Source organism: Pan troglodytes, chromosome 6 (genome assembly GCF_028858775.2).
Source record: "Pan troglodytes isolate AG18354 chromosome 6, NHGRI_mPanTro3-v2.0_pri, whole genome shotgun sequence".
Lineage (NCBI taxonomy): Eukaryota > Metazoa > Chordata > Mammalia > Primates > Hominidae > Pan > Pan troglodytes.
In genome coordinates this window covers 7,946,235-7,972,504 of record NC_072404.2, presented here as the reverse complement: position 1 = coordinate 7,972,504, position 26,270 = coordinate 7,946,235, and the positions used below count along the sequence as shown (strand labels likewise).

The following is a 26,270-nucleotide window of genomic DNA, read 5'->3' as shown; positions in this document are numbered from 1 at the left end:
CCCTACACTGCCTTGCGGAGCCAGCCTGAGCTTGGGGAGCTCTTGTCTCAGAGGTGAGGACGCTGTGGCCACGGCCCGGGGGCTCCACCCGGTCACCCAGAGAGTGAGAGGTGTCTGTGTCCCCCGAAGGTGACTGGGCAGCCCCACAGTCAGTGCTAAAGTGCACTGTCCAGGGTGTTTCCACAGGGGGTGCTCTGCCGCCCACCCACTGCCTCCATCACAGATGCGGTTTCCTGGAGGAACCCTACTGAGACCAGCCTGGAGTTGCGCTGTCTGAGGCCCTGCGGGAGCTGCTCTCCAACGCACACACGGGCCGTGCCAGCTCCTCGCCCTTGTGAGTGTGGTTCTCTCCGAGCTCTGGGGATTCCATGTTTTAAAGGCAGCCTTATTGAAATATGATTTATACTCAGTAAAATCCCCCAGCTTTATCTGTATGATTTGATCCATGTTGACCGTCAGTTTCCTGCCACCCCTGGCTCGTGGAGACACTGGTCTGGGGCCTGTGACTGTTGTTTTGGGCTTTCTTGGAACTTCACGTAAACAGAGTCCTGCAGTTGCTGTGTCTGTCATCTCTGACTGAGCACAGAGCTTTTGAGACCCATCAACGTTGTATCAGCAGTTCATTTACTTTTATTACAAAATAATTCTCTATCCTGAGACTCTACCAAAATGGTCTCGTCTGTTCACCCGCTGACCAATACCAGGGTGGTTTCCCATTCTTGCCAGCTGGGACAGAGCTGCTGTGAATATCTGCGTGCCAGACTTCCTGTGAATGCAGGTTTTCATTCCTTTGGGCTCTACATCCAGGAGTAGGATTGTGGGGTTTAACTTTTTTTGGCGGGGACAGTGTGGGGACAGAGTCTTGCTCAGTCGCCCGGGCTGGAATGTAGTGGCGTGATCTTGGCTCGCTGCAGCCTCCGCTTGCCGGGTTCAAGTGATTCTCCTGCCTCAGTATCCTGAGTAGCTGGGACTACAGGCATGCACCACCACACCCAGCTAATTTTTGTATTTTTAGTAGAGACGGGGTTTCACCATGTTGGCCAGGCTGGTCTCAAACTCCTGACTTCAGGTGATCCACCCGCCTCGGCCTCCCAAAGTGCTGGGATTCCAGGCGTGAGCCACCGGGCCGGGCCCTAACTTCTTAAGACATTGCCAGGCTCTTCCCAGCGGCCGTACCGTGGCAACATGCGGGGTCCAGTGACGCGTTACTGCGCAGGCTGTCGGCACCAGAGCTGGGAGAACGCTCCGCTGTGGCACTGTCAGCTTTGGTATCTGGATCCAGCGGGGCAGCAGCACATTTAGCCCTGGCTTCAATCTGTGTGTCTCCAGTGACTGACGTGCCCAGCGTTTCCCGTGCTTCTCCACCTCAGTGCCTCTTCTCTGGTGGCGTCTGTTCAGGTCCCTTCCCTCTGTCTGGTGCTGGCCTGCCAGGCCGAGCTGCCCATCTGTGCCTCCTGGAGTTCCCATTCCTCTCTCCTCACCCAGCAGGCCTGCTGGGCTCTGTCTGTGGCACTGCCCCGGCCTGGGTCCTGGGGGACTCACCCCATCCCTTCCCGCGGCTCTGAGCTGCCTGCGCTCCCTCGCCGGAATCCCACGGTTCCTTGTGTTGTATCTGGTGTCTGGGGACTGAGGTGGGAGGGTGTGTCTGTGCTGGTTCCTCCAGCTTGTCCAGAAGGAGAAGTTCTAGCGCATTTTGGGGCCCATGAGAGCCTGTCCCCCAAAGCTTCCTGGTGCCCCATCTGGGAGCCTCCTCTGCGCACACAGAGAGCGTCGTCTTGGGTCTCTCGGGACCCCAGTGTCCTGCCTCGCCTCTCCTGTGCTGGGCCTTGTGGGTTTAGTGATGTCCCGTCTCTCCTGTGTTGGGCCATGCGGGTTTAGTGATGTCGTGTGTCTCCTGTGTTGGGCCATGCGGGTTTAGTGATGTCCCGTCTCTCCTGTGCTGGGCCGTGCGGGTTTAATGATGTCCCGTCTCTCCTGTGCTGGGCCGTGCGGGTTTAGTGATGTCCCGTCTCTCCTGTGCTGGGCCGTGCGGGTTTAGTGATGTCCCGTCTCTCCTGTGCTGGGCCGTGCGGGTTTAGTGATGTCGTGTGTCTCCTGTGCTGGGCCGTGCGGGTTTAGTGATGTCCCGTCTCTCCTGTGCTGGGCCGTGCGGGTTTAGTGATGTCGTGTCTCTCCTGTGCTGGGCCGTGCGGGTTTAGTGATGTCGTGTGTCTCCTGTGCTGGGCCGTGCGGGTTTAGTGATGTCCCGTCTCTCCTGTGCTGGGCCGTGCGGGTTTAGTGATGTCCCGTCTCTCCTGTGCTGGGCCGTGCGGGTTTAGTGATGTCGTGTGTCTCCTGTGCTGGGCCGTGCGGGTTTAGTGATGTCCCGTCTCTCCTGTGCTGGGCCGTGCGGGTTTAGTGATGTCCCGTCTCTCCTGTGCTGGGCCGTGCGGGTTTAGTGATGTCCCGTCTCTCCTGTGCTGGGCCGTGCGGGTTTAGTGATGTCCCGTCTCTCCTGTGCTGGGCCGTGCGGGTTTAGTGATGTCCCGTCTCTCCTGTGCTGGGCCGTGCGGGTTTAGTGATGTCCCGTCTCTCCTGTGCTGGGCCGTGCGGGTTTAGTGATGTCCCGTCTCTCCTGTGCTGGGCCGTGCGGGTTTAGTGATGTCCCGTCTCTCCTGTGCTGGGCCGTGCGGGTTTAGTGATGTCCCGTCTCTCCTGTGCTGGGCCGTGCGGGTTTAGTGATGTCCCGTCTCTCCTGTGCTGGGCCGTGCGGGTTTAGTGATGTCCCGTCTCTCCTGTGCTGGGCCGTGCGGGTTTAGTGATGTCCCGTCTCTCCTGTGCTGGGCCGTGCGGGTTTAGTGATGTCCCGTCTCTCCTGTGCTGGGCCGTGCGGGTTTAGTGATGTCGTGTGTCTCCTGTGCTGGGCCGTGCGGGTTTAGTGATGTCCCGTCTCTCCTGTGCTGGGCCGTGCGGGTTTAATGATGTCCCGTCTCTCCTGTGCTGGGCCGTGCGGGTTTAATGATGTCCCGTCTCTCCTGTGCTGGGCCGTGCGGGTTTACTGATGTCCCGTCTCTCCTGTGCTGGGCCGTGCGGGTTTAGTGATGTCGTGTGTCTCCTGTGCTGGGCCGTGCGGGTTTAGTGATGTCCCGTCTCTCCTGTGCTGGGCCGTGCGGGTTTAGTGACGTCGTGTGTCTCCTGTGCTGGGCCGTGCGGGTTTAGTGACGTCCCGTCTCTCCTGTGCTGGGCCGTGCGGGTTTAGTGACGTCCCGTCTCTCCTGTGCTGGGCCGTGCGGGTTTAGTGACGTCCCGTCTCTCCTGTGCTGGGCCGTGCGGGTTTAGTGACGTCCCGTCTCTCCTGTGCTGGGCCGTGCGGGTTTAGTGACGTCCCGTCTCTCCTGTGCTGGGCCGTGCGGGTTTAGTGACGTCCCGTCTCTCCTGTGCTGGGCCGTGCGGGTTTAGTGACGTCCCGTCTCTCCTGTGCTGGGCCGTGCGGGTTTAGTGACGTCCCGTCTCTCCTGTGCTGGGCCGTGCGGGTTTAGTGACGTCCCGTCTCTCCTGTGCTGGGCCGTGCGGGTTTAGTGACGTCCCGTCTCTTCTGTGCTGGGCCGTGCGGGTTTAGTGACGTCCCGTCTCTCCTGTGCTGGGCCGTGCGGGTTTAGTGACGTCCCGTCTCTCCTGTGCTGGGCCGTGCGGGTTTAGTGATGTCCCGTCTCTCCTGTGCTGGGCCGTGCGGGTTTAATGATGTCCCGTCTCTCCTGTGCTGGGCCGTGCGGGTTTAGTGACGTCCCGTCTCTCCTGTGCTGGGCCGTGCGGGTTTAGTGATGTCCCGTCTCTCCTGTGCTGGGCCGTGCGGGTTTAGTGATGTCGTGTCTCTCCTGTGCTGGGCCGTGCGGGTTTAGTGATGTCGTGTCTCTCCTGTGCTGGGCCGTGCGGGTTTAGTGATGTCGTGTGTCTCCTGTGCTGGGCCGTGCGGGTTTAGTGATGTCCCGTCTCTCCTGTGCTGGGCCGTGCGGGTTTAGTGATGTCCCGTCTCTCCTGTGCTGGGCCGTGCGGGTTTAGTGATGTCCCGTCTCTCCTGTGCTGGGCCGTGCGGGTTTAGTGATGTCCCGTCTCTCCTGTGCTGGGCCGTGCGGGTTTAGTGATGTCCCGTCTCTCCTGTGCTGGGCCGTGCGGGTTTAGTGATGTCCCGTCTCTCCTGTGCTGGGCCGTGCGGGTTTAGTGATGTCGTGTGTCTCCTGTGCTGGGCCGTGCGGGTTTAGTGATGTCCCGTCTCTCCTGTGCTGGGCCGTGCGGGTTTAGTGATGTCCCGTCTCTCCTGTGCTGGGCCGTGCGGGTTTAGTGATGTCCCGTCTCTCCTGTGCTGGGCCGTGCGGGTTTAGTGATGTCCCGTCTCTCCTGTGCTGGGCCGTGCGGGTTTAGTGATGTCCCGTCTCTCCTGTGCTGGGCCGTGCGGGTTTAGTGATGTCCCGTCTCTCCTGTGCTGGGCCGTGCGGGTTTAGTGATGTCCCGTCTCTCCTGTGCTGGGCCGTGCGGGTTTAGTGATGTCCCGTCTCTCCTGTGCTGGGCCGTGCGGGTTTAGTGATGTCCCGTCTCTCCTGTGCTGGGCCGTGCGGGTTTAGTGATGTCCCGTCTCTCCTGTGCTGGGCCGTGCGGGTTTAGTGATGTCGTGTGTCTCCTGTGCTGGGCCGTGCGGGTTTAATGATGTCCCGTCTCTCCTGTGCTGGGCCGTGCGGGTTTAGTGATGTCCCGTCTCTCCTGTGCTGGGCCGTGCGGGTTTAGTGATGTCGTGTGTCTCCTGTGCTGGGCCGTGCGGGTTTAGTGATGTCCCGTCTCTCCTGTGCTGGGCCGTGCGGGTTTAATGATGTCCCGTCTCTCCTGTGCTGGGCCGTGCGGGTTTAGTGATGTCCCGTCTCTCCTGTGCTGGGCCGTGCGGGTTTAATGATGTCCCGTCTCTCCTGTGCTGGGCCGTGCGGGTTTAGTGATGTCGTGTGTCTCCTGTGCTGGGCCGTGCGGGTTTAGTGATGTCGTGTGTCTCCTGTGCTGGGCCGTGCGGGTTTAGTGATGTCGTGTGTCTCCTGTGCTGGGCCGTGCGGGTTTAGTGATGTCCCGTCTCTCCTGTGCTGGGCCGTGCGGGTTTAGTGACGTCGTGTGTCTCCTGTGCTGGGCCGTGCGGGTTTAGTGACGTCCCGTCTCTCCTGTGCTGGGCCGTGCGGGTTTAGTGACGTCCCGTCTCTCCTGTGCTGGGCCGTGCGGGTTTAGTGACGTCCCGTCTCTCCTGTGCTGGGCCGTGCGGGTTTAGTGACGTCCCGTCTCTCCTGTGCTGGGCCGTGCGGGTTTAGTGACGTCCCGTCTCTCCTGTGCTGGGCCGTGCGGGTTTAGTGACGTCCCGTCTCTCCTGTGCTGGGCCGTGCGGGTTTAGTGACGTCCCGTCTCTCCTGTGCTGGGCCGTGCGGGTTTAGTGACGTCCCGTCTCTCCTGTGCTGGGCCGTGCGGGTTTAGTGACGTCCCGTCTCTCCTGTGCTGGGCCGTGCGGGTTTAGTGACGTCCCGTCTCTCCTGTGCTGGGCCGTGCGGGTTTAGTGACGTCCCGTCTCTCCTGTGCTGGGCCGTGCGGGTTTAGTGACGTCCCGTCTCTCCTGTGCTGGGCCGTGAGGGTTTAGTGACGTCCCGTCTCTCCTGTGCTGGGCCGTGCGGGTTTAGTGACGTCCCGTCTCTCCTGTGCTGGGCCGTGCGGGTTTAGTGACGTCCCGTCTCTCCTGTGCTGGGCCGTGCGGGTTTAGTGACGTCCCGTCTCTCCTGTGCTGGGCCGTGCGGGTTTAGTGACGTCCCGTCTCTCCTGTGCTGGGCCGTGCGGGTTTAGTGATGTCCCGTCTCTCCTGTGCTGGGCCGTGCGGGTTTAATGATGTCCCGTCTCTCCTGTGCTGGGCCGTGCGGGTTTAGTGATGTCCCGTCTCTCCTGTGCTGGGCCGTGCGGGTTTAGTGATGTCGTGTGTCTCCTGTGCTGGGCCGTGCGGGTTTAGTGATGTCGTGTGTCTCCTGTGCTGGGCCGTGCGGGTTTAGTGATGTCGTGTGTCTCCTGTGCTGGGCCGTGCGGGTTTAGTGATGTCCCGTCTCTCCTGTGCTGGGCCGTGCGGGTTTAGTGATGTCCCGTCTCTCCTGTGCTGGGCCGTGCGGGTTTAGTGATGTCCCGTCTCTCCTGTGCTGGGCCGTGCGGGTTTAGTGATGTCGTGTCTCTCCTGTGCTGGGCCGTGCGGGTTTAGTGATGTCCCGTCTCTCCTGTGCTGGGCCGTGCGGGTTTAGTGATGTCCCGTCTCTCCTGTGCTGGGCCGTGCGGGTTTAGTGATGTCCCGTCTCTCCTGTGCTGGGCCGTGCGGGTTTAGTGATGTCCCGTCTCTCCTGTGCTGGGCCGTGCGGGTTTAGTGATGTCCCGTCTCTCCTGTGCTGGGCCGTGTGGGTTTAGTGATGTCCCGTCTCTCCTGTGCTGGGCCGTGTGGGTTTAGTGATGTCCCGTCTCTCCTGTGCTGGGCCGTGCGGGTTTGGTGATGTCCCGTCTCTCCTGTGCTGGGCCGTGTGGGTTTAGTGATGTCCCGTCTCTCCTGTGCTGGGCCCTGCGGGTTTAGTGATGTCCTGTCTCTCCTGTGCTGGGCCGTGCGGGTTTCGGTGTTTTCTTTGTTTTTCTTTCTTTAGCTGTGTTCTTGGAACGATAAGGTGAGGGAGGAGTGGACGTTTGCCAAATGCTCTTCGGTGCTGGGACTCTGCTGTGAGCTTCTTACACCCTCCCTCCACAGAACCTGTCACACCAGGGGGCCCAGGACAGGCACGCATTGTGGCCGACACCCCAGGCCACAGCCACCTTCGTTCTCCCAACTCCCACCTGCCCTGTCCACACCCGCTCCCATGTAAAACATTCTTTTTTGTTACTTGGAAACTTCATGTCTGACCACTTACCCTGTTGGAGCTGCAAACAGCAGTGTGTGTCCTTGAATGGCCACAGGGCCTGCTCGTCTGTGTTCTCTCGGCGTTCCATGGCTCTGTTCTTAGGAGCACCCACACGTGTCTTTTCAGGTTATGAGTGAGAGGTGGCTGAGGTGTCCTGCACCCACAAACCTTGTGCTGTAGAATGTCTATAAGCCAGACCTGAGCTCCCTCCTGCCTCCCTGCCGCTCCCCCATCTCCATGCCCATGGAGCGTGCTCTCCATTTCACACTCCCGGAATTCCGGCCCCTCTGCATGCTGAGCTTCTGTCTGGTGGCTGCTCTGCTGAGAACCCTCCGCCTGGAGTCACCTCTGACTCAGGGTTGTGCAGTGTCCCATTTGGCCATCCATTTGGGAAGATGCAGCCGGTTACAAACGAACTTTTTTTGTTTTGTTTTACATCTTCGTTTTTGTTTTTTTGACACACGGTCTCACTCTGTTGCCCAGGCTGAAGTGCAGTGCCCCAGTCATGGCTCACTGCAGCCTCAACCTCTTGGTCTCAAGAGATCCTCCTACCTCAGTTCCCTGAGTAGCTGGGACCACAGTTGTGTGCTACCACACCCAGCTGATTTTTAAATTTTTTATAGAAACAGGATCTCTGTATGTTGTCCAGGCTGGTCTCGAACTCCTAACCTCAAGCAATTGTCCTGCCTTGGCCTCCCTAAATGCTGGTCTCACAGGTATGAGCACGGTGCCTGGATGAAACCATTTCTCTTTATGGTAACAGAACCGTCCTTCTTTTCCTCCCTAATTCGTCCCCCAGGGTGCTAGAGTATGTTTTAATGGAAATATAACACAATACACCAAAGTGCACAGATTGTAAGTTTTCAGCCTGTCGGACGACAGAGCGAGTGTGTGTGTAACCCCCCTAATGCAGGCGAAGACACAGAACTTCCTGGGTCACACAGGACCCCGTGGACGTCTCATTGCAGCCTGAGTGACACCTGTGTGTTCAGTCTTCGGTGAAAGGTGGCTCTCACTGTCTGTAAGCCGTCTGTCTTCATGGCTGGATGGCTCCTGTGATGCCCTCTGCTGTCCTGGTCGCCTCCTGGGGAGCACTCAGCTCGTCGATGTCTGCCTTCTTGAACCCAGGGCCCTGCGTGTGAGCCAAGCCATAGCTGCTCCTGCTGACGTGCGGTTGTCCTCCTGGCCCCATCCCGGGGCTGCACTCTCACGGGAGCTGCTCCAAGCAGGCCCTGCCCAGGTACCCGAGACCAGTGCGTGAGTCTGAGTTCAGGGCTCCTTGGCTCCGAGTCACCTTTCGCCAGCGACTCTGGCTTTGAGGATGTATCAAAAATCTCACTGGTGTCTGTGTTGCCAGGCCCTGGGTCATGTGAGGATTTCAGATGCATGCGTTCTGTTTTTTCCAGCCATCGATGGAAGTGCTAGGCTGAATGGGGCTGGTACGGAGGTGGACGCCTCGGCCTCAGGCTGATGAGCCGCTTGTGAATGAACTTGTCTTCTGACACACATTACTCAGTGCTGTCCTCACAGAAACCTGATGAAGCCTTCGGAAAATGCCTGCAGCCTGCCCGCGTGGCGCCGGAGGCTGTGAAGGCTGAGGCTGCTGTGGCCTGCCTGGCCTCGGCAGGACCCTGGGCTGGCCACCGTGGTCACGGCTCCACCCTGCAGTGATTCTGTGTCGGGAGGCACAGGAGAGCGGGGTTGGCCCGGGCCTCGCGCACAGCTCTCAGCCCTGCTGCTTCCGGACGACCCCGCCTCTTCTAAGCTGCTCCTGTAAAGTGCCTTTGACCTTGCAAGGTTGCCATGTGAACTGATGTAAATGGGGATGACGATGTGCCTCACCTGTAGCTGTCACCTGAGGCCGGTGTCCATCGTGCCAGCCGCCTGTGTGCCCAGGACAGTGTGCCGGGTGTGGCGGACATGGACGGGCTGCCAGGGGTGCGGGTGGCTCTAACGGGTGCATCTCGCTGCCCAGGCCAGCTCAGAGCTTTGCCAGGGGTGCGGGCAGCTCTCATGGGTGCGTCTCACTGCCCAGGCCACCTCAGAGCCTTGTTGTCGTCCCCCCTGTTTGGGGTGCTGTCTGGCCTGGTGGCCTGTGGGTGCTGGTAGACCTGGGCGGGGTGTAGGGCTGCGTGAGGAGAGCATGAGTGTGGACTGCAGCTGCCTCCCATGTGCTGAGGCTCTGCCCAGGGGCATGGGGTGCCCTGGATGCCCCGACCCGGCTCCCTGTGCCCCCGGGAGTGCCCAGGGCTGCAGCTCGGTGAAGTGCGTTGTGTCTAGGCCCAGTTTGGGGGATGTCCCTCTTCCATCTGCCGTTCCCAGTCCCAGCTGCTGGTGACCGCAGCAGTGGCCGGATTATCCAGGGTTCAGCTGGCTGTGAGGAGGGCAGTGTGCTGCTGCTAGGCCTCAAGGCACCAAGCTTTCCAGTGTGGGGTCCACACAGCCCAGCGTGGCCACGGCCACCTGCCTCCTGATGACAGTGGCTAGGCTGGCTCCAGGGCCTCCCCCAGGGCAGTGTGAGGGCAGCAGGCGGGGCTGGTCATGGGCAGAGCTCAAGGCCTTCCCCTCATCCACAGGCGTTGCACAGGGGTGTTGGGCAATGGGGGTCCCTCCGGTGGCCCCACTGAGTGAGGCCCCACACCAGAGGCTTGGGAGGCTCAGGTGCTCACACCTGCAGCCTCCACGGGAGCACCTGGAGCCTGGGTTTGACTCTGCTGTGGCGTCCAGAACCAGCAGGCACCAGGATAGCCCGTGGGAAGTCCAGAGCCTGGCTCTGGCTGGGCCTGTAGGGGAGCTTGGGGGCCCATGGTCTGCAGAGCGGACAGGCGAGGACTGTGGGCTGTTGCCTCAGCCACTTTCCCCAGGCTGTGTCCCCAGGGGCTGTAGTGCCTTGTTTTCTGTGTCTCCAAACATACTTCCCCCATCCCCACCACATGTGCACATGCCACACACAGGTGTGCATATACATACCCACACTTGTGTACACGCACATACACACGCCTCCCCGCCTCTTTCCCGTTTCTCCTGGTGACTTGCCTGGTGGTTTCCAGTTGCCGCTGGGCCAGGCATCTGCCTGCCTCTCGATTCCTCCCTCACCCTCAGGCCTGCTGGGCCTCCACCCCACAGATCCCACACCCCACCACAGCCACCTGCCTCACTCCTGGGCTGGCCCTCCATCTCCTTCCCGGCCTTTCCTGTGTGCTGTGGCCTGGGGGGTCTCACAAGGCCCCCTGCCTGGCCCTTCCTCCCGGGTTCTAGGACAGAGCCGCAGTGTGTTTAGGTGGTGGGGGCAGTGGGGAGCCAAGCGGGGTCGTGGGAAGGAGTCAGGAAGGGGCAGAGGCAGAGGATGTGGGGGAAGGTAGGAACCGCAGGGGCAGAGGCCCAGGGCGGGGGTCTCCGAGGTCCTGAGCCCCATGCACCGTGCAGGTCATGGCTGCAGGGTCACTGTCCCCACCAGGGAGCCGGACTGCTGACATCCTGGCCCCACAACCAGACCCAGCCTTGCTGCTCCATGAGGCCTGTTAGGAGGAGGCGGCTGGCTTTTCATTGCTGGCTTTTCTACCCTTAGTGTGGGGTCAAGCCTGGTGCCCTTTGGGGAGTGTGTCGGGGCAGGAGACCCTTCCTGCCTGGGTCGGGGTCCTGCTTGGGGGTGGCCATGGTGGAGGAGATGCTCTGAGGTGGGGCCTCTGCCTGGAAGGTCACCTGATTCTGTTCTTTAAGCACGAGCCTGCCAGGGAGAGTGAATTGATTTCCTCTGACTGAAAGTCCCATGCTGAACCTTTCCCTCCGTCTCTCCCCAATTCCACAGTCCCTCTTGGGCCCACCCCTGTCCACCCCGTTCACAGTCAGTTTCCTGAGGCAGGTTTTAGGAATGGACCTTGGTTCTGTCAAGCCTCCCGCAGCCCACTCGGTCTTCGTCTCCATCAGTTGTCTCCATCAGTGGGCTCTGGGCCTCGCGGGGCGGCCACACTGGCCCCTGCCCACCCTCTGGCTGCCCACTGCCCAGCTCCTGGGTCCCGTTGCTCCCCAGAGAGTGGAGGCTGCGGGGTGGTGGGGGTTGTGTTCCCTGCAGTCCTAGAAATGGGGCCTGGCCCACCACAGTCTCAGGCCGAATCCTGTCTTGTCTTGCAGGCTCAGCTGTCGCAGGCCCTGGAGGAGCTGGGAGGCCAGAAACAAAGAGCAGACATGGTGAGTCAGACGCGGGAGTGGCTGGGATTCAGGGCACCTGGACCCTGGGTCTGGGCAGGGACGCCTGTCCCCATAAGCCTTTAGGCTGCAGGCGCCAGTGCATGGCTGCCTCTTCTGTCGTCGGAAGCTGCGTTGAGCGGGGAAGGGTGTGTGAGGAGCCTGAGTCCCATCTCTACCAGTGACAGGTGGCATGCGCCGGCGGGGAGCACAGCCCCTTGGGCCGGACCACCGTGTTTGTGGCAGGGGGCCAGTGACATATTTGCCGCACGAGGCCACGGTGTCGGGGCAAAGCAGGTGTGAGAGCCTACGAGGGGTCTGTCCAGCAGCGAACTGGACATCAGTGCTGTGGCTTCATGGACCCCTGTCCTGACCACACAGGACCCGAGTCCCTAGTGGGACCGTGCCTCAGCCGGGGCTTGGGCGTCACTCAGCATGGGTCCTGACCAGGAGAGGGACGTCTCTAGTGAGTGCTTATCTGCCCTCTGTGAATGCAGCAGGTGTGCTTTTAAGCTGTTTTCTCCTCAGCCCACATCGGCCCCACTCTCCTGGCTGCCTCCGAGCCTGGGTGGGGGGCCCGCAGTGTGGGCCCATGGGGGACCAGGCAGGCTCTCCTGGTTTCTGGACCTCCAGTGTCAAAAGCTTCCCACTGTTTTAGGGAACAAATGGGCTTTGCTTTTGAAGCGTTTTGGCCTAAACAAAGTGTAGGTTCTCTCCATGCTGCCCTGGCCTTGGCCATGTCTGTGAAGGACAAGGACGGTCCTGGGGCATGCGTGCGTGCATGTGTCTGCATGTTCTGCCCTGGGCCATGCGTCAGGCTGGCCTGGGTCACAGGCAGAGCTGCTGTCAGCGTTGTACGGACCCCAGGGCCTGCAGCCCAGGTCGAGGCTCCCGTCTGGGCGTCCTTGCTTGCCAGCTCGTGACTGTGAGCCGGTGTCCTGGCTCTCAGGACCTCAGGGCCTTCCTCTCCACCCAGCAGGGGTGTGCTGAGGGTTCATCGCTTGACAGACTCTGGGGCTGGCTGCACAACCTGTGGCGGTTGTGGGTGTGGCCATGGTTACAGGCCCTTCTCATGGGACAGGGTTGGATGGGGTTGGAAATCATCCTCTTGAGAGGTACGGGCACCAGGGCCTAGGCTGAGAATGGGCAAGGGTTGTCTGCAGACCCTGGAAGAAGCTGCCCAGCGGCGCAGAGAGGCAGCAGCAGGGCACCGCGCGGGTCTGGGCAGAGCTGGCATCTGCAGGACCAAGGCCAGGTGGGCTGGCAACAGCTGTCCTGAGCCTCTGGAATGGTCGCTGTTCACTCAGCAGCCGCTTAAGGACATTCTTCTTGGTGCTGGGGACGCGGCAGCCAGCAACACAGGCTCCTGCCCTCCTGGAGGCACACTGTTGCCAAGTGAGTAGTCAGTGGCCCATAGGAGAGTGAAAGACAGAACTTCCGGTGGTGGCGAATGGAGGAGCCGCATTCTCCCGGGGCCGCTCTGCAGAGCGTCCTGAGCCAAGCCTGGGGGACCCAACTGTTGGTGGTGGAAATGGTGGGGCAGGCAGGTCCCGGACCCAACAGTGAGGTTAGGGGTGACAGAAGCGGGGTCCGCGGTGGTTGGTAGTCCAACCTTGTGGGCCCTGTCTGGTCACGGCAGGGCTGTGGTTTCATGGGTGGAGGAGGTGGTGACACAACCTGGTATCCATTCGTAAAGGATGACTGCTCTGTGCAGGGCCGCAATGGGTGGGAAGTGGCAGGCCGGGGTGGGAGACGCAGGTGCCCTGGGCTAGGACTGCAATGGCGTGCGGAGGCGTGGTCCGAGTCCGCTGCGTTGAAGGGAGATGCAGGTGAGGTAGAGAGCGTGAGGGCTGGGAATCAAGGACGGCTTCGGCATTCCGCCCTGGGTGGGCTCATGGTATGGGGTGGGGAGATTGAGGGTGAAGTGTGGGAGTCTCACGCCTGCCACACGTTGGATGCACAGGGCTGGAGGCTTTGAGTCGGTGCCCTGGGGTCAGAGGTGCCCATCTGCTCTGCATGGTGTTTCTGTTGTTGGGAATGAGTAGGTAGCAGAGAAGTCAGAACTGGAGGCTCAAGCCTCTTTGGGGCATTCCAGCATCCTGGCATCTAGTCTTGGGGAGCAGCCATGAGTTGGGGTACTCCATGGAGGGCAGGTGCATTCACAGAGCCCTGGAGAAGGAAGTGTTTTCAGGGGACAGTCAGACTGCAGAGAAGACCCGGAAGGGGAGCAGAGGATTGCCCTGGGCCTTGCGGCCGGCGTTTCATTGATGAGAGGAGAGGCCCAGAAGGGCCTGGTCAGGGGCTGGGCCTGGAGCTGGAGGGAAGATTCGCTTTACCCCGATGGGCAGTGGGAGAGCGGTTTATGCTGAAGGGAGCCTCACTGTAGTGACGGGCATGATGTAGGGCTGGGGCAGTGGAGGGGCATCGAAAGGGGCCGGGGCCAGCAGGTTGCTGGAGCTTCCTGTCTCCTCCTGAAGTGGGCATGAGGCGCACTGGCCTGTGAGGGTCCCGGCAGTCCCGCTGAGGTTTGTGGTGTAAACTTGGAGCCAGGTTGGGCGTCAGGCTTCTGTCTGCCACGCTCAGGTGCTTCCCAGCAGACACAGTCATGGGGAATGGGGTTCACCAGGGCGGGTTTGCCAGGGGAGCGCAGTGGAGGAAGGGAGGCGGAGATGTGACGCTTTGCTCAGCGGAGGGAAAATCAGGCTGTTGGGGGCTCCAGGACAGGCCTTTCTCAGGTCTGGGTTTTAAAATTGGAGAAATTGGAGTATCAACCATGTTTTTCTTTAGGCTGTAGAAATACTGGGGGGTGGGGTTGTTGTTTTGTTTATTTTCCTCTCTGTGTTCTGCTGTGACCTTTCATTGCTGATGTAGTTTGCAGGGGAACCCATTGTAACTGTATTGTTTAATGGCAGGTCTGAGACTCGGTTTCCATTCCTCTGCCCTCATCTGAGACGGCTCAGGGCAGGCCTGAAAGATGCTCCTGCTTCAGTGAGCGGGTTAGGGGGGGCTCTGTGGAGTGTGGGGTCTGGTGTCCAGCAGTGTGTGGGGTTAGGGGACTCTGTGGACTGTGGGGTCTGGTGTCCAGCAGTGAGTGGGGTTAGGGGGCTCTGTGGACTGTGGGGTCTGGTGTCCAGCAGTGAGTGGGGTTAGGGGACTCTGTGGACTGTGGGGTCTGGTGTCCAGCAGTGAGTGGGGTTAGGGGACTCTGTGGACTTTGGGGTCTGGTGTCCAGCAGTGAGTGGGGTTAGGGGACTCTGTGGACTGTGGGGTCTGGTGTCCAGCAGTGAGTGGGGTTAGGGGGCTCTGTGGACTGTGGGGTCTGGTTCCCCTGAGTGCAGGTGTTCAGGAAGGATGCCAGGGTCCTCTTCTGCCTGTGTGGGGGCTTGGCGGGGGGTTGGCAGGGGGTTGGTGGGGGACACACCCAGAGCCTTCCTAGTTCCCAGCCCCGAGGGCTGTCGGTGCTTCCTTCTCAGTGACTGAGCTTTCTGGACCCTTCAGTGAGGCCCCTTTTCCTGTTGCCTCTGGAACAGCCTGGGGTGGGTGGAGGGATGCTCCCATCTGAAGATGCCCTATGGAGACCCTGGTGTTCTGTGTGTCAACACGCTGGCTGCCTCACTGTTGGCCTGAATTGAAACGTGCCCGGGGGCCATGCTTCTGCATGTGCAGGAGGCCAGGAGGGTTAGAAATGGAGTTGTCTGAGCACAGGCCAAGCCCTCGGCATTATGGCTGAGCCACCTGCCCGGCACCTGCAGCTGCCCTGGAGCATGGACTCCCCATGTCCAACAGAGGCACGGACGCCTCGGAGCTGGCATCTTGACCCGGGCATCGGCCCTTGTCTGGCTGCAGGTGGTTTTGGAGGAACTGCTCACTCCAGTCCTCTATTGTGGGGAGAGAGACAGAAACTGGTCTAGGGCCCTCAGGTGGGGTGGGTGTGGCCGCCCTTGGAGTGCTGGCTTCTCCGGATATCTGGTTCTGGTCAGGGGGCTGTGAGGTGCGCTTGGTGCAGTGCTGGGCTGGAGGTTTGGCTGCTTTTCAACCTGTGTTTTTTCTCTTTTTTAGCCCATATAATTTCTGTTCCTTATTCATCGTACGCCGCACTGTTTAAGCGCTAATGCCTGGGCCCCAAGCTGCAGCATTTGACTTCGAATTTGGTGGTGGGAGGATTGCCCCCAAGCAGAATCGTAATTTTACCCCTCCCTGGGTTGAGCTCCTGTTCCTGGCCCCATCCTTTGTTTGGAGCAGCAGGGCTCCCGAGGGACGAGAGGGGGGGTCTCGCTGGCTCTGTGCCCCTCTTGCCATGCAAAGCCCTTCAGAGGAGGTCCTGGGGAGAGCAGTGCCAGGTGAGGGGGCTACAGACACCGTGGTTGGGGCTGGCCCCTGCCAGGCATGCCTGAAGGCCAGTGGCCTCCCTCCCCTGCCCCCCGCCACCGCACTGGGCTGTGCAGCCCTGGGCTCCAGGTTGCCCCTTCTCTGTGTGACCCAGAGCCCTCAGTGTCATGGCTTCTTCCCGGGGGTTACAGGTGCATGTTCCTGTCTGAAGGGGGTCTCTGGGCTGCGGGACAGCCTGACTCCCTTTTCATTTTATGGTGGAGGAACCTGAGCTGGGATGGCTGGAGTCACCCGGGTCTGGCTCTGAGGCCCCTCCCACCCAGTTCCCTGTGACTGGCTCGGCAGTGGGTGCTGTCTGGGGAAGGGGCTCCCTTGTCCCTGGAAAGGCGGGGGCCTAGGTGCTCTGCACCCTCAGGGCTTGTGTGGAGAAGCCACATTCCAGGCAGGGCTGACTGTGTCACTCACGCCTTCTGTCCACAGTGGTCTGGGACATGGCCCTAGTGCCCGTCCCGTCTCCCAGCCTGCAGCTCCTTTACCTGCTATTTTCCAACCCAAAGTCATTTTGTTATTTAGGAAATGAGAAAAGAGAGAAAAAAGAAAAATTTAAATCTTTAGTTAATTGCCAATGACAAGACAAAGGCACTCTGACTTTCTTATTATTAATTAGCAAACCCGTACTAATTAGTAAGCATAAGTACAATTCATGTTTTTTTTTTTAAATGCAATTAATATCGCAAGGAGAGATTTCCTGGGCCATCGTCGTATCATTAGCGAACCCTCCTAATTAGCTAAGGCCCACAGTGGCTGGAGATAGGAGTCTTTTGATTACAGCTCTAAAAAATCCTCTAATATTTTATATCTTTGGGGAGTGAGGAGTGAAGATTTATTTTCCGATTTAGAGGGAATTACGCTGCTCTCAGCTCTGATTAAGCAGCATCTTCCTTGATTCCTGATTTCCCTTTGTGGCCCCTCTGCGCCTGCTCCTTGCTCCCAGGGGCACCCTGTGCCAAGTCTGCCTCACCAAGGGCCGTGGCTACGGCAGCACTGAGGCCCGGACAGGCCGCTTCCCGTCCCCCACCCTTCTTTGTCCATCTCTGAAACGGGAAGGGTGTCGAGGCCCACTCTGAGTCGGGCCTAGCGGCAGGTGCTTTACAGACAGATTCTGAAATCTGGCGACCGTGAGCAGGGCAGGTCCCGTGGGCCCATGAAGAAGCCCTAGGCTCTCTGGGGTCTCCCGTGCAGGAGCCTGTGGTCCGTGTGGCTCTCAGAGCCTCTGGCTTCTCATGGGAGGCTGAGGACACCGGCAGAGCTTCCCTGAAGAGACTCCCAGTGAGGCATGTGTAGACCCGGGGGACCCTGCCCGCCCAGCAGCCGTGTGTAGACCCGGGGGACCCTGCCCGCCCAGCAGCCGTGTGTAGACCCGGGGGGACCCTGCCCGCCCAGGAGCCGTGTGTAGACCCGGGGGGACCCTGCCCACCCAGCAGCCGTGTGTAGACCCGGGGGACCCTGCGCACCCAGGAGCCGTGTGTAGACCCGAGGGGGACCCTGCCCGCCCAGCAGCCGTGTGTAGACCCGGGGGACCCTGCCCGCCCAGCAGCCGTGTGTAGACCCCGGGGGACCCTGCCCGCCCAGCAGCCGTGTGTAGACCCGGGGGACCCTGCATGCCCAGCAGCCGTGTGTAGACCCGGGGGACCCTGCCCGCCCAGCAGCCGTGTGTAGACCCGGGGGACCCTGCCCGCCCAGCAGCCGTGTGTAGACCCGGGGGACCCTGCCCGCCCAGCAGCCGTGTGTAGACCCGGGGGGACCCTGCATGCCCAGGAGCCGTGTGTAGACCTACAGGGCCCGGCACACATGGGAGGCGTGGCTGGTGCCTCTATCTTCACTGGTGCTGCTACTGAAGATGGACCAGGCAGCTGTGAGCCCCTCCTCAGTGCCAGTCCTCATGGCTGTGCCCAGCCCGGAATATGTCTGGTCACATCCAGCAGCATGGCCAGTGCCTCCAGATGAATGATCATGAGAGCCTCCTGGTGTGGTAACTGACAGTACCTCATTTCACCTTCCGGACCCATCCTGCTCCACGACGAAGTGCTACTTCTGACTGGAGTGCTTCGTGCTTGGCATGCTGGAGGGGCTTGCTGCTGGTACCGGGGTTCACTGCTGGCACCGGGGTTCTGTATGGCTGGTGGCAGCCTCCTGATTCCTGGCAACGTGTTCAGTTCACGCTGCACCAGCATGTATGTCCTCGCGTGCCCTGGTGTGCAGGTGTCCTGAGCTTGGAGAGGCTCTTTGGGGCCAGGGATGTGTCTGGGGCAGGTCTGGGGAATGGCTCAAAGTCTGAGACTGTGTCCTTAGCTCACTCTCCTCCTCTCCAGCCCTGGAGGCGGCCTCTCCTGGGCCCCCGCCTGGGGCTCCTGCGCCCGCCCTTCCATCCCACACAACTGGTCCCTTCCCTCAGCCACACCTGTCACCTCTCTTGCTGTGTGGCCACAGGCAGGTGCTTCACTGCCTGGTCCTCAGGGTGGAGAGAGGAAGGGGGGAGCCTCCCTGGAGTCTCACAAAGCTAAGTGAGTTCGTGTGCTGGGAAGGTCCAGGCTGTTCTGGGAAGTGATTCTGGGTGAGAACACGGGCCTGATCTTCCTCAGCAGCCCCGGGGCTGGTTCCAGGCTCGCTGCCCATTCACCACCTCAGGTTTCCCTGTGTCCAGCCTCATCCTCAGTGCGTGCCCCGAGGTGCCCCCCAAGGCTTCTCCACAGAGTGGAAGGAATCGTGCTGGCCACAGCACGTGTCACATGGAGCAACCTTTGCTTTAAATGCCTCTTGCATTGGAGGGAAGTTGTCTAATTCAGCAAGCATTTGCTTAGCGCCTCTTCTAGGCTGTTGTCTGAGGGAACAGAGACCCTGTGGCTGCGCGTCTGTCTATTCAGCTGCCCTAACAGGAACACCACAGACTGGGCTGCTTAAAGTAGCAGATGTTGGCCAGGCGTGGTGGCTTACGCCTGTAATCCCAGCACTTTGGGAAGCTGGGGCGGGTGGAAATCTTGAGCCCAGGAGTTCGAGACTGGCCTGGGCAACAGCGTGAGACCTCGTCTCTGTTTAAAAAAATAAAACAAAACCCCTGCAGACATTTGTTGCTCACGGTTCTGCAGGCTGGAAGTCCAGGATCAGGAACTGGCCGGTCTGGTGTTTGCTGAGGCTTCCTGGTTCCAGATGGCGCCCTCTCACTGTGTCCTCACACGGTGGGAGGGGCGAGGGAGCTCTGGGGTCCCTTTTATGAGGGTGCTAATCCCCCCCCCCGAGGCTCCGCCCGGTGGCCTCCTCACCTCCCCGGGCTCCCTCCTAGGATTTCAGCATGAGAGCGGGAGCGCACAGTCCATGGCATGGGCCCACCTCCTTCCTGCTGTGTGAGACCCAGTGGGCGCTCACTGCCCTGCCCAGTCCTCCTACTGGGGGTTCTCTACCTGGTCCCTCAGTGCCCGATGGGCCTGCCCTGCCTACGGTGATGTCCCCACCCTCTGAGCGCATCTTCTCACGCCCTTCCAAGCAATCCCTGTGCTGCTCCCCCTCCGAGGATGTCTTTTCAGTTCAGCGGAGCCTCAGGCCCCCTGGGAATTGAGCTGGACCCGTGCTGCTGCCCCTGCATCGCAGACACGCTCTTCCCTCCCTGCCTTCACGGGGCCTGCACCTTCACCATCACCGCCACCATCGTCCCTGTGCTGCCCTGGGTGTGGCGGTGGCACGTGCAAAGCCAGTGTGTGCTGTTGCTCACCATGTCATGAGTACACACTTGTTGTTTACACAGATTATCCCCCTGTGATCCTGGCAGCAAACCCACAAGCTGCTTATGGCCCCAGATACTCAGACGAGGAACAGGGGCAGCCAGGATTAGTGACCTGCCCGTGTTGGCACCGGCAGTGGTGGAGAGTGCTCCAGGGTTCACATCCAGGCAGGCTGACCCCAGACCCTGTGGCCAGGGCAGTTGCAGGGGCTTCCTCATATCAGGCTGTCTGTGAAATCCACCAGGACAGGACTCAGGGCTTTCTGGGGCTCCAGCGTTAGCCCAGGGCCAGGCATTCAGCTGGGAAGTTTAAAGCATCTGCCGAGTGCTGAGTGGGGATAGGTGGGAGGAGGATGCTTCATCTTCCCTCTGTCCCGTTTCCCAGTGTGAGGACCCAGCCTTTTCAGTTTTTACCAGTTTGCAAAGATCTTATGAGAAGATGCTGGTGATTTAATGTCGTTACCTTGTAAGGATCATCTGCATTTTAGAAAAAGTGGCTGAGAAGATGGTTTCTTCGCTCAGAAAATAGATTTCTCAGGCATAATGTCTGAGCCTTGGTTGTAGAGGATTTGGATCCCTGCTTCTCCTCCAAAAAACAGAAGAAAATCTCAGTGCAGAGGGAAGGCGTAAGCTTGTTTTCTATCTGGGCCAGTGCCACAGTGTGTGAGCTAGCAGAGCCTCAGAGTGTGTCTGATACGTCGTGACCTTTGTGTTATTTTCTCTTTCAGAATGATCTTAGATATTCTCCAATGTTTTTTCCAGTAAACTTTAGAGGGAGCTTGCCAAGGTTCCTGCCAGTCCTCTTGCATTGCCTTGGTCTGCGGACTGACATGGGAAGGCAAGCTGGTTGCAGTGCAGCTCCCCCAGAAGCCCTGTGCCCTCCCTGCACTGTGGGTCCTGCCCACTGCTTACTAGGGTTATTCCTGGGTGGTTTAGAATCCCAGTCACCTGCATGTCACTGCTGTCTGCACACTTGCCATATGACCCATGGGGGCATCTTTTGGGCGTTGGGGGCGGGGACGAGGAGAAGGTGGGCACTTCAGACTCAGAGCAGTGAAGTCCCCCGTGCATTCCACTCCACGAAACTTAGATCGAGTCTATAATAACCACGAGAAAGGAAATCGGTTCATTTATCTTGAAAAATTATGGGAGTAATTCCATATAGGGGAAATATAGTACCCTCATCCTAAGTACGAAGCATTTTCCTGTGATTTAAACTTGTCGTGTCTCTGCAGTGGCCCTTTCTGGCTTAAGCTTTTTCTCAGCTACGTGTATCTTCCATAAGCTGATCCCGTTCTGGCCCCAGGCCCACAATGGTGGCACCTGCCCCTGCCCCTGCCGCCTGCCTCCCTGACGTAGAGCCCATGCCATCCTCACGTCCGCCTGTCCTGGAGACACTGGGACTTTCCCTTGGACTGGGCCGCCTGGGGGCTTGTTTTTGCCTGTGATTCAGCCAGCAGCCCTGGCAGACAGCCTTCCCCAAGCTCCCCCAGCAGAGTTAACTTCCACAGTGAGAGGCTTCACAGGGACAGGAGGTGGCCTCAGATGTCCTAAAAAGGCAGATGTAGGATTGGAGCTGATAGGAGGGAGGGAGGCCCTTTCTGTAGGGAGAGCTTTCAAATTCAGGCTTGTTTCTAAGCAGGGGCTCTTTATCCAGCATCCCAGGGCAGGTGCTCAGTTCTCCACAAAACCCTTGAGGCTGCATACACATTTCCGTTACTTGCACACGTTTTTCTCCAGAGAGCAGTTGCCATCTTCAAAAGGTTTCTGACACCTGTGCCCCTTCCCCAGCGTTAACAACTGCTCCTGTTGAGGAGGCAGCCTCATTGATCCCAGTGAAGTTTCTGGAGCCCTTGGAAGCCACATAGAGAGACACCACCCATCTGGCTTCCCAACACTCCTCCGTGAGTGTAAATGGGGCTGGGTATCCAGCGTGGAAGTCAGAGCAGTGGTGCTCTGGTGGGGCAGGTGCTCAGGCACCCAGCGGTGCTCGTGAGGCCAGCAGTGGCGGCCCTGGGCACGCTGCAGCCCTGGTGGTGAGGCCCCGGTTCCTCCAAGCACAGCTGCTCTGGTTCTGCAGCGGCCTCGTCCCAGGGGCGGTGCATCAGGCGAACATTCGGCCGGGACATGCCCTCCGGCTGGGCTGTTTTTTTCTGAGGAGAAAGCATTTCCCAGCTCAGGCGCACATCTGTGCTCACGAGGAAATGGCTGGGTGAGCCAAGGGGGCTGTCCATGGCCCACAGCGCCTGTGTCTCCTCCAGGCTGGAAAGGAAGCTGGAGAGTGGACTTCACCTAAGATCCCCCCGAGGCCTCCTTAGGAAGCCACAGCCACTCCAGAAGCCTTCCTGGTGCCAGAGGGTGCACAGTTGAGCGGAAAGGTGGCCTCTGGCCAGGATGCCCAGCTGTGACCTCAGCACCCTCTCATCTCTTGGAGACCTGGAGCCTCTGCCCCAGTCAGCCCTGGGGAGCCCTGGGATGCGGGCCCTCACCTTGCAGCCAGGGTTCTGTGAGGCTCTGGGCCTCAGCCTCACCACCTCCCGGGCACAGGGTGCAGCTGAGACTCAGCGATGCCACGTGAGTTGGCGATGAGGTGGCGGGTGCACGCGCATGTGGACGCCCTCACTCTGGCACTCAGCGGCAGCCTCGTTAATTAGAATTGCGGTGGGGGAAGTTACCCAGCTCCTCCTCTTGTTATTAGTTTGTGGCATTAGGGAAGGCCCCTGGGAGCACACCCTGCATCTTCCCAAATTAAACCGAATGCAAGGTCTCTATTTAAAGGTTATGCTGCGCTAGTGAGTTTGCCACAAGGACCATTAGCATGAATGTTTCATGAAGGTTGGGGCTATGAGTGGATCTGGTAGGCCAGGCCTGTACTCCAGGAGGGAGGGACCTTGTAGGCAGAGGGACATGGGGCCAGCCGGCCTACACTGAGGCTGGGCCATGCCGAAGCCGGGCCACGCTGGGGCTGATCCATGCTGAAGCCAACCTGTGCTGAGGCTGATCCATGCTGAGGCTGGTCCACGCTGAGGCTGGTCCACGCTGGGGCTGGTCCACGCTGGGGCTGGTCCATGCTGAGGCTGGAGCTGCTGCCAGGACGTCTGTGCTCGCGCTCAGGCTGCTCTCCCAGGGTCCCCACACCTGTTCCAGTTTGGGTTTGGGCAGCGCACATGCTGCTGTGCGAGCTCCGTCTTCCAGGGTGAGGCGGCTCCCACCGCTGAGGGCTCCCAGCCCGTGCCCGGCTTTCTGCTCCCCTCTCCCTGTCGGCCCCACCGGAGATCAACAGGTTGCTTCATCTCAGTCAAACATACAGTTGAGTCCCGTAAATGAGACCAAAATCTGTTTCTGTGAGATAAAATTGATAAACCTCTAGCCAGACTAATCGTAACTAAGAGGACACAAATGAACGCTCCTGGGCGTGAGAGAAGTGACAGTGGTGCCGCCATTTTCCACGTTTCGTTAGAGCCGTCCTGGCGGGTGTGAAATTTTCCACGTTTCGTTAGAGCCGTCCTGGCGGGTGTGAAATTTTCCACGTTTCGTTAGAGCCGTCCTGGCGGGTGTGAAATTTTCCATGTTTCGTTAGAGCCGTCCTGGCGGGTGTGGAGTGGCTCCCATGGCTTTTGTTTGCGTTACCCTGAGGCCAGTGGTCCTGAACTTCACCCTGTGCTTATCAGCCACGCATCTGTCTTCTCTGGAGAAGTGTCTGCCCCATCCATTGCCCACTTTGTAAATGGGTTGTTTTGTTGGTTAGTGGTAAGTCTTCATGTGTTCTAGACACTAGACCCTTCTCAGGTATGTGATATAAGGGGCCCCTGTGAGGCAGCCCAGGAAGGGCTCTCAGTCTTGCTGGGCATCGGGGCCTTGTCAGGGAGGAGATGGCCATCTGTGGGCCTTGGGAAGGGGCATGGAGGGGCCAGGCACACATGACCCTGCCTCCTGCAGCCTGGTGCGGGCACAGGGTTTGGCCAGAGAGAATGATTTCCACAGATAGGCTCAGTGCTAGGACTGCCCGGAGCACATGCAGGGCCCCTGGAAGGCAGCCCTGGCCGCCGGGAATCCTGTCCTCCAGGCTTTTGCTGTGGGATCACAGCCCTTCCCAAGAAGTCTGCCTGTGGCGCTGCCCTCCCCAGCCACGCTGTGCGCCTGGGCCACCCTGGAGCGCGGCCGGGTCCTCCAGAGAGTCCGTCAGGGACTGTGCTGCTGCTTCACAGCCACCGTGACACAGGCATGAGGGAGTAAACACAGAAAACGAGGTTTTAGGTACTGAGTGCTCTGTGCCTGGGCTGGGCCCAGAGCAGTGTCTTGTCCCCAGGCCTGGCTGTGGAGGGCTTCCCTGCCCTGTCACTGCATTGGTGGGGCCCTGATCTGTCTGCGCTGAAGTCTTGTAGGCTGGGCGCTCCACAAAGTGCCTGGGCCTCAGGTCCCTGTGGTGGGGATGGCTGGGCTGCTGTGTGCCACCTGAACGGGGGACGGCTGGGCTGCTGTGTGCGCTGCCTGATGCAGCGGCAGAGTTGCCCCTGGGAGGTGTGGGAGGTGAGTCTTGGTCTGTGACCATTGGATGAATAATGAATGGGCCCTCCGCCATGTCAGGAAGCGTTCAGCAGGGCCCTCTCCTTGTCCCCAGCGCCCTCTTCCTGGATCCCACCTTCCCACCCGTGCTTCCGCACGCTGCTCCATCTGCCTGCTGCTCCTTTTCTTCTGGGTCTCCCCTCCCTCACGGGCCTCCTGCCGCTCCTCGCCTCTCATGGGCCTGCCCTGGGTGTGAGTACGTGTTCTACAGGTCCTCGGTGAGGATGCCTCTTAGGGGCCTGCCTGACTTCCTGCCAGCTCAGCCTCCTCCCTAGGCTGTAGGCTGCCCCAGAGATCGGAGCTTCAGACATGGTCCCGTGCCTGGGAGCCCGGGTTTCCCACCCAGGGACAGGTGGTGGTATCCCCGTCGTCACGGTGAGGGCTGGAGGCACAGGTGCCTGTGAGTTACCTCTGAGAACGCTGCTGCCCCGGGCCTGTGCCCTGCCAGCGACTCCCACAGGTCCTCACAAGGAGCCCTCTGCACCCTCCACTCTCGGCTGCCGAGTCCGCAGGAGAAAAGACGTGGAGCCGGGGCTGCTGGGCGGCCGTGGCCCTGCCGTGCGGGCCCGGCGGCTGGGCGAGGGCGCTGCAGTTGGTGCCGAGAGCACCCCGGGACCATCCTCGCATTTGCTCTTCCCCCACCTGCCTCTTCCCCCCTCCCCGATGGCTTTCCTTCTCTTAAATACTGATATGTCTATACGGCTTCTCAAATTGGTGGACAGCAGAGCAGACTCCAGGTCTTGTCTGCTCAGCATGGGCAGCTCCCTTTGCTTCATCCCGGATACTTTGACCCACCCCAGTACCTCCCCGTTCCGAGCTCGGCCGCACACACACTGGACATGCCCGGGAAGTGGCCATTGCCGCATCTGTGCCCACCATCTGCCCACCCATGTGCCCGTCCAAGCACTATGTGCCAGGTTCTGTGCTGGCAATGGGGCCCTACATGGTTACCACGTCTCCTCCAGGGAACGTCCCATCCAGTGGGGAGGAGAGTCACGTGCCCAGTCACCGTGTGGTGTGGTGGAGTAGAGGGTGCGGTCACAGAGGAGTGGGGGTGGGCACTTCCAGCTGGCAGGGGAGGGGTGAGGGAGCTGCCAGGACAGATTGTGGGGAAGGCGGCATTTCCATTGGACCTAAATGGTGGATGGGAGCGGGGGGTGTAGGTGGAAGGTGGCCCACAGACATGGATCATGGGTCTGGCCCTCTGTGGCTACTGTCCTGTGCCATGGGCCTGGAGGGGAATGTAGGGGTGAGAGCTGGCCTGGCGGGGAGGTGCAGGGTGGGTGGAGGACCTGCAGCATGGCTGGGGGTGTCGGGCACAGGCTCAAGGGGGCAGGCATTGGCTACTCGGAGAATACAGTTGGGAGCTTACTTATGAGTCTAAGGTTACACATTAAAATAAAAGGGCTTGATTTTTTGCTCCGAACATTGTGGCACACGTCAGCATTTCCCCCTTGTTTCCTGGAAATCATCTACAAATAACAAGAAGCGTGAAAACCAAAATGGCACTTAAATTTTGACAAAACAGAAATGCAGCTGCAAACCAAGCCCCAGGCAGAGGCAGGAAGCCCATGGTGCAGGAGAGTGCAGTGAGCAGACACATCCCCGGGGAAGCCTGGAGCAGTGCGGGTGGAGACAGCTCCGTGAGGGAGCCGCTGAGTAGAACTCCCTTGCTGGCATGAGCCCTTGCGAGAGGCAGCCCCTGACCCTGGCTCCGCAGTGCGGGGGCCGGCGGCAGCTGGAAAAGGGGTCCCTGGACTGGCGTGTGATTCCAAGCTGGACTGGCGTGTGGTTCCAAGCTGCAGCAGAGGTTGGTGCTGAGCTGAGGGATCACACAGGTGCATCACATGTACTTGAAGCCGCATCTGTGGCAGACAGAACATTTGCTCTTAGGAAAACTCACGGTGTCCTTTCTCTCCTGCCGGAGGGAGCTACTGGGGGCTGATTGGACTCGCAGCAAAACTGTCACTGGATTTCAGATAAAAGGAAGCAGGCCTGTCCTTCCCCACTGTGAACCTGTGCACGGAGCCGGATTCAATAAAACTCATCTTCAGCGGTGAGCAGTAAAGGTCACTCCATGCATTTGTGTAAGAGCAAAGGAGAAAAAGAACAAAAACAAGTGGCAGAAAAAGTTTCACAGAAAAACGGTGGACATTGAGCAGATGAAAATTCTATCCAGACATTTTGCCAAGAAACAAAAGTTAACGAGGCGGTAGAGTCTGTGAGGCTTGGGCGGAACGCACACGCTCCAAGAAGAGATGGTGAGGCCGGGGGTTGCGTGAGACAGGACCCGGAGGGTCTCAGAGCAGGAGAGGGGGCAGCACAGGAAGGAAGGTGACCGGATGCACGGGGAGGCGAATCACGGGGAAAACTACCTAAAGAACCCGCAGCAAGAGTTCCATCTCCTGAATTGGAAGATGAAGTGAATGTGGAAGCCTGGAAATGTAAGTGCTACATGTCATGTATTCAAAAAGAAGTGTCAGGATGGCAGAGGGAGG

At 59.6% G+C, this 26,270-nt stretch overlaps 1 protein-coding gene across 9 annotated transcripts in view; it reads left to right on the top strand.

Annotated features, from left to right (window-relative positions):
* Positions 1-26,270, top strand: part of MAD1L1 (mitotic arrest deficient 1 like 1) — a 432,704-nt gene that overhangs the window by 230,399 nt on the left and 176,035 nt on the right. For all 9 annotated transcript variants that reach the window (XM_518933.9, XM_003318210.6, XM_054687323.2 and 6 more), the window contains one exon: positions 11,049-11,105. In XM_518933.9, the coding sequence (XP_518933.3) occupies positions 11,049-11,105 (57 nt within the window). The remainder of the gene's footprint in view (positions 1-11,048; positions 11,106-26,270) is intronic.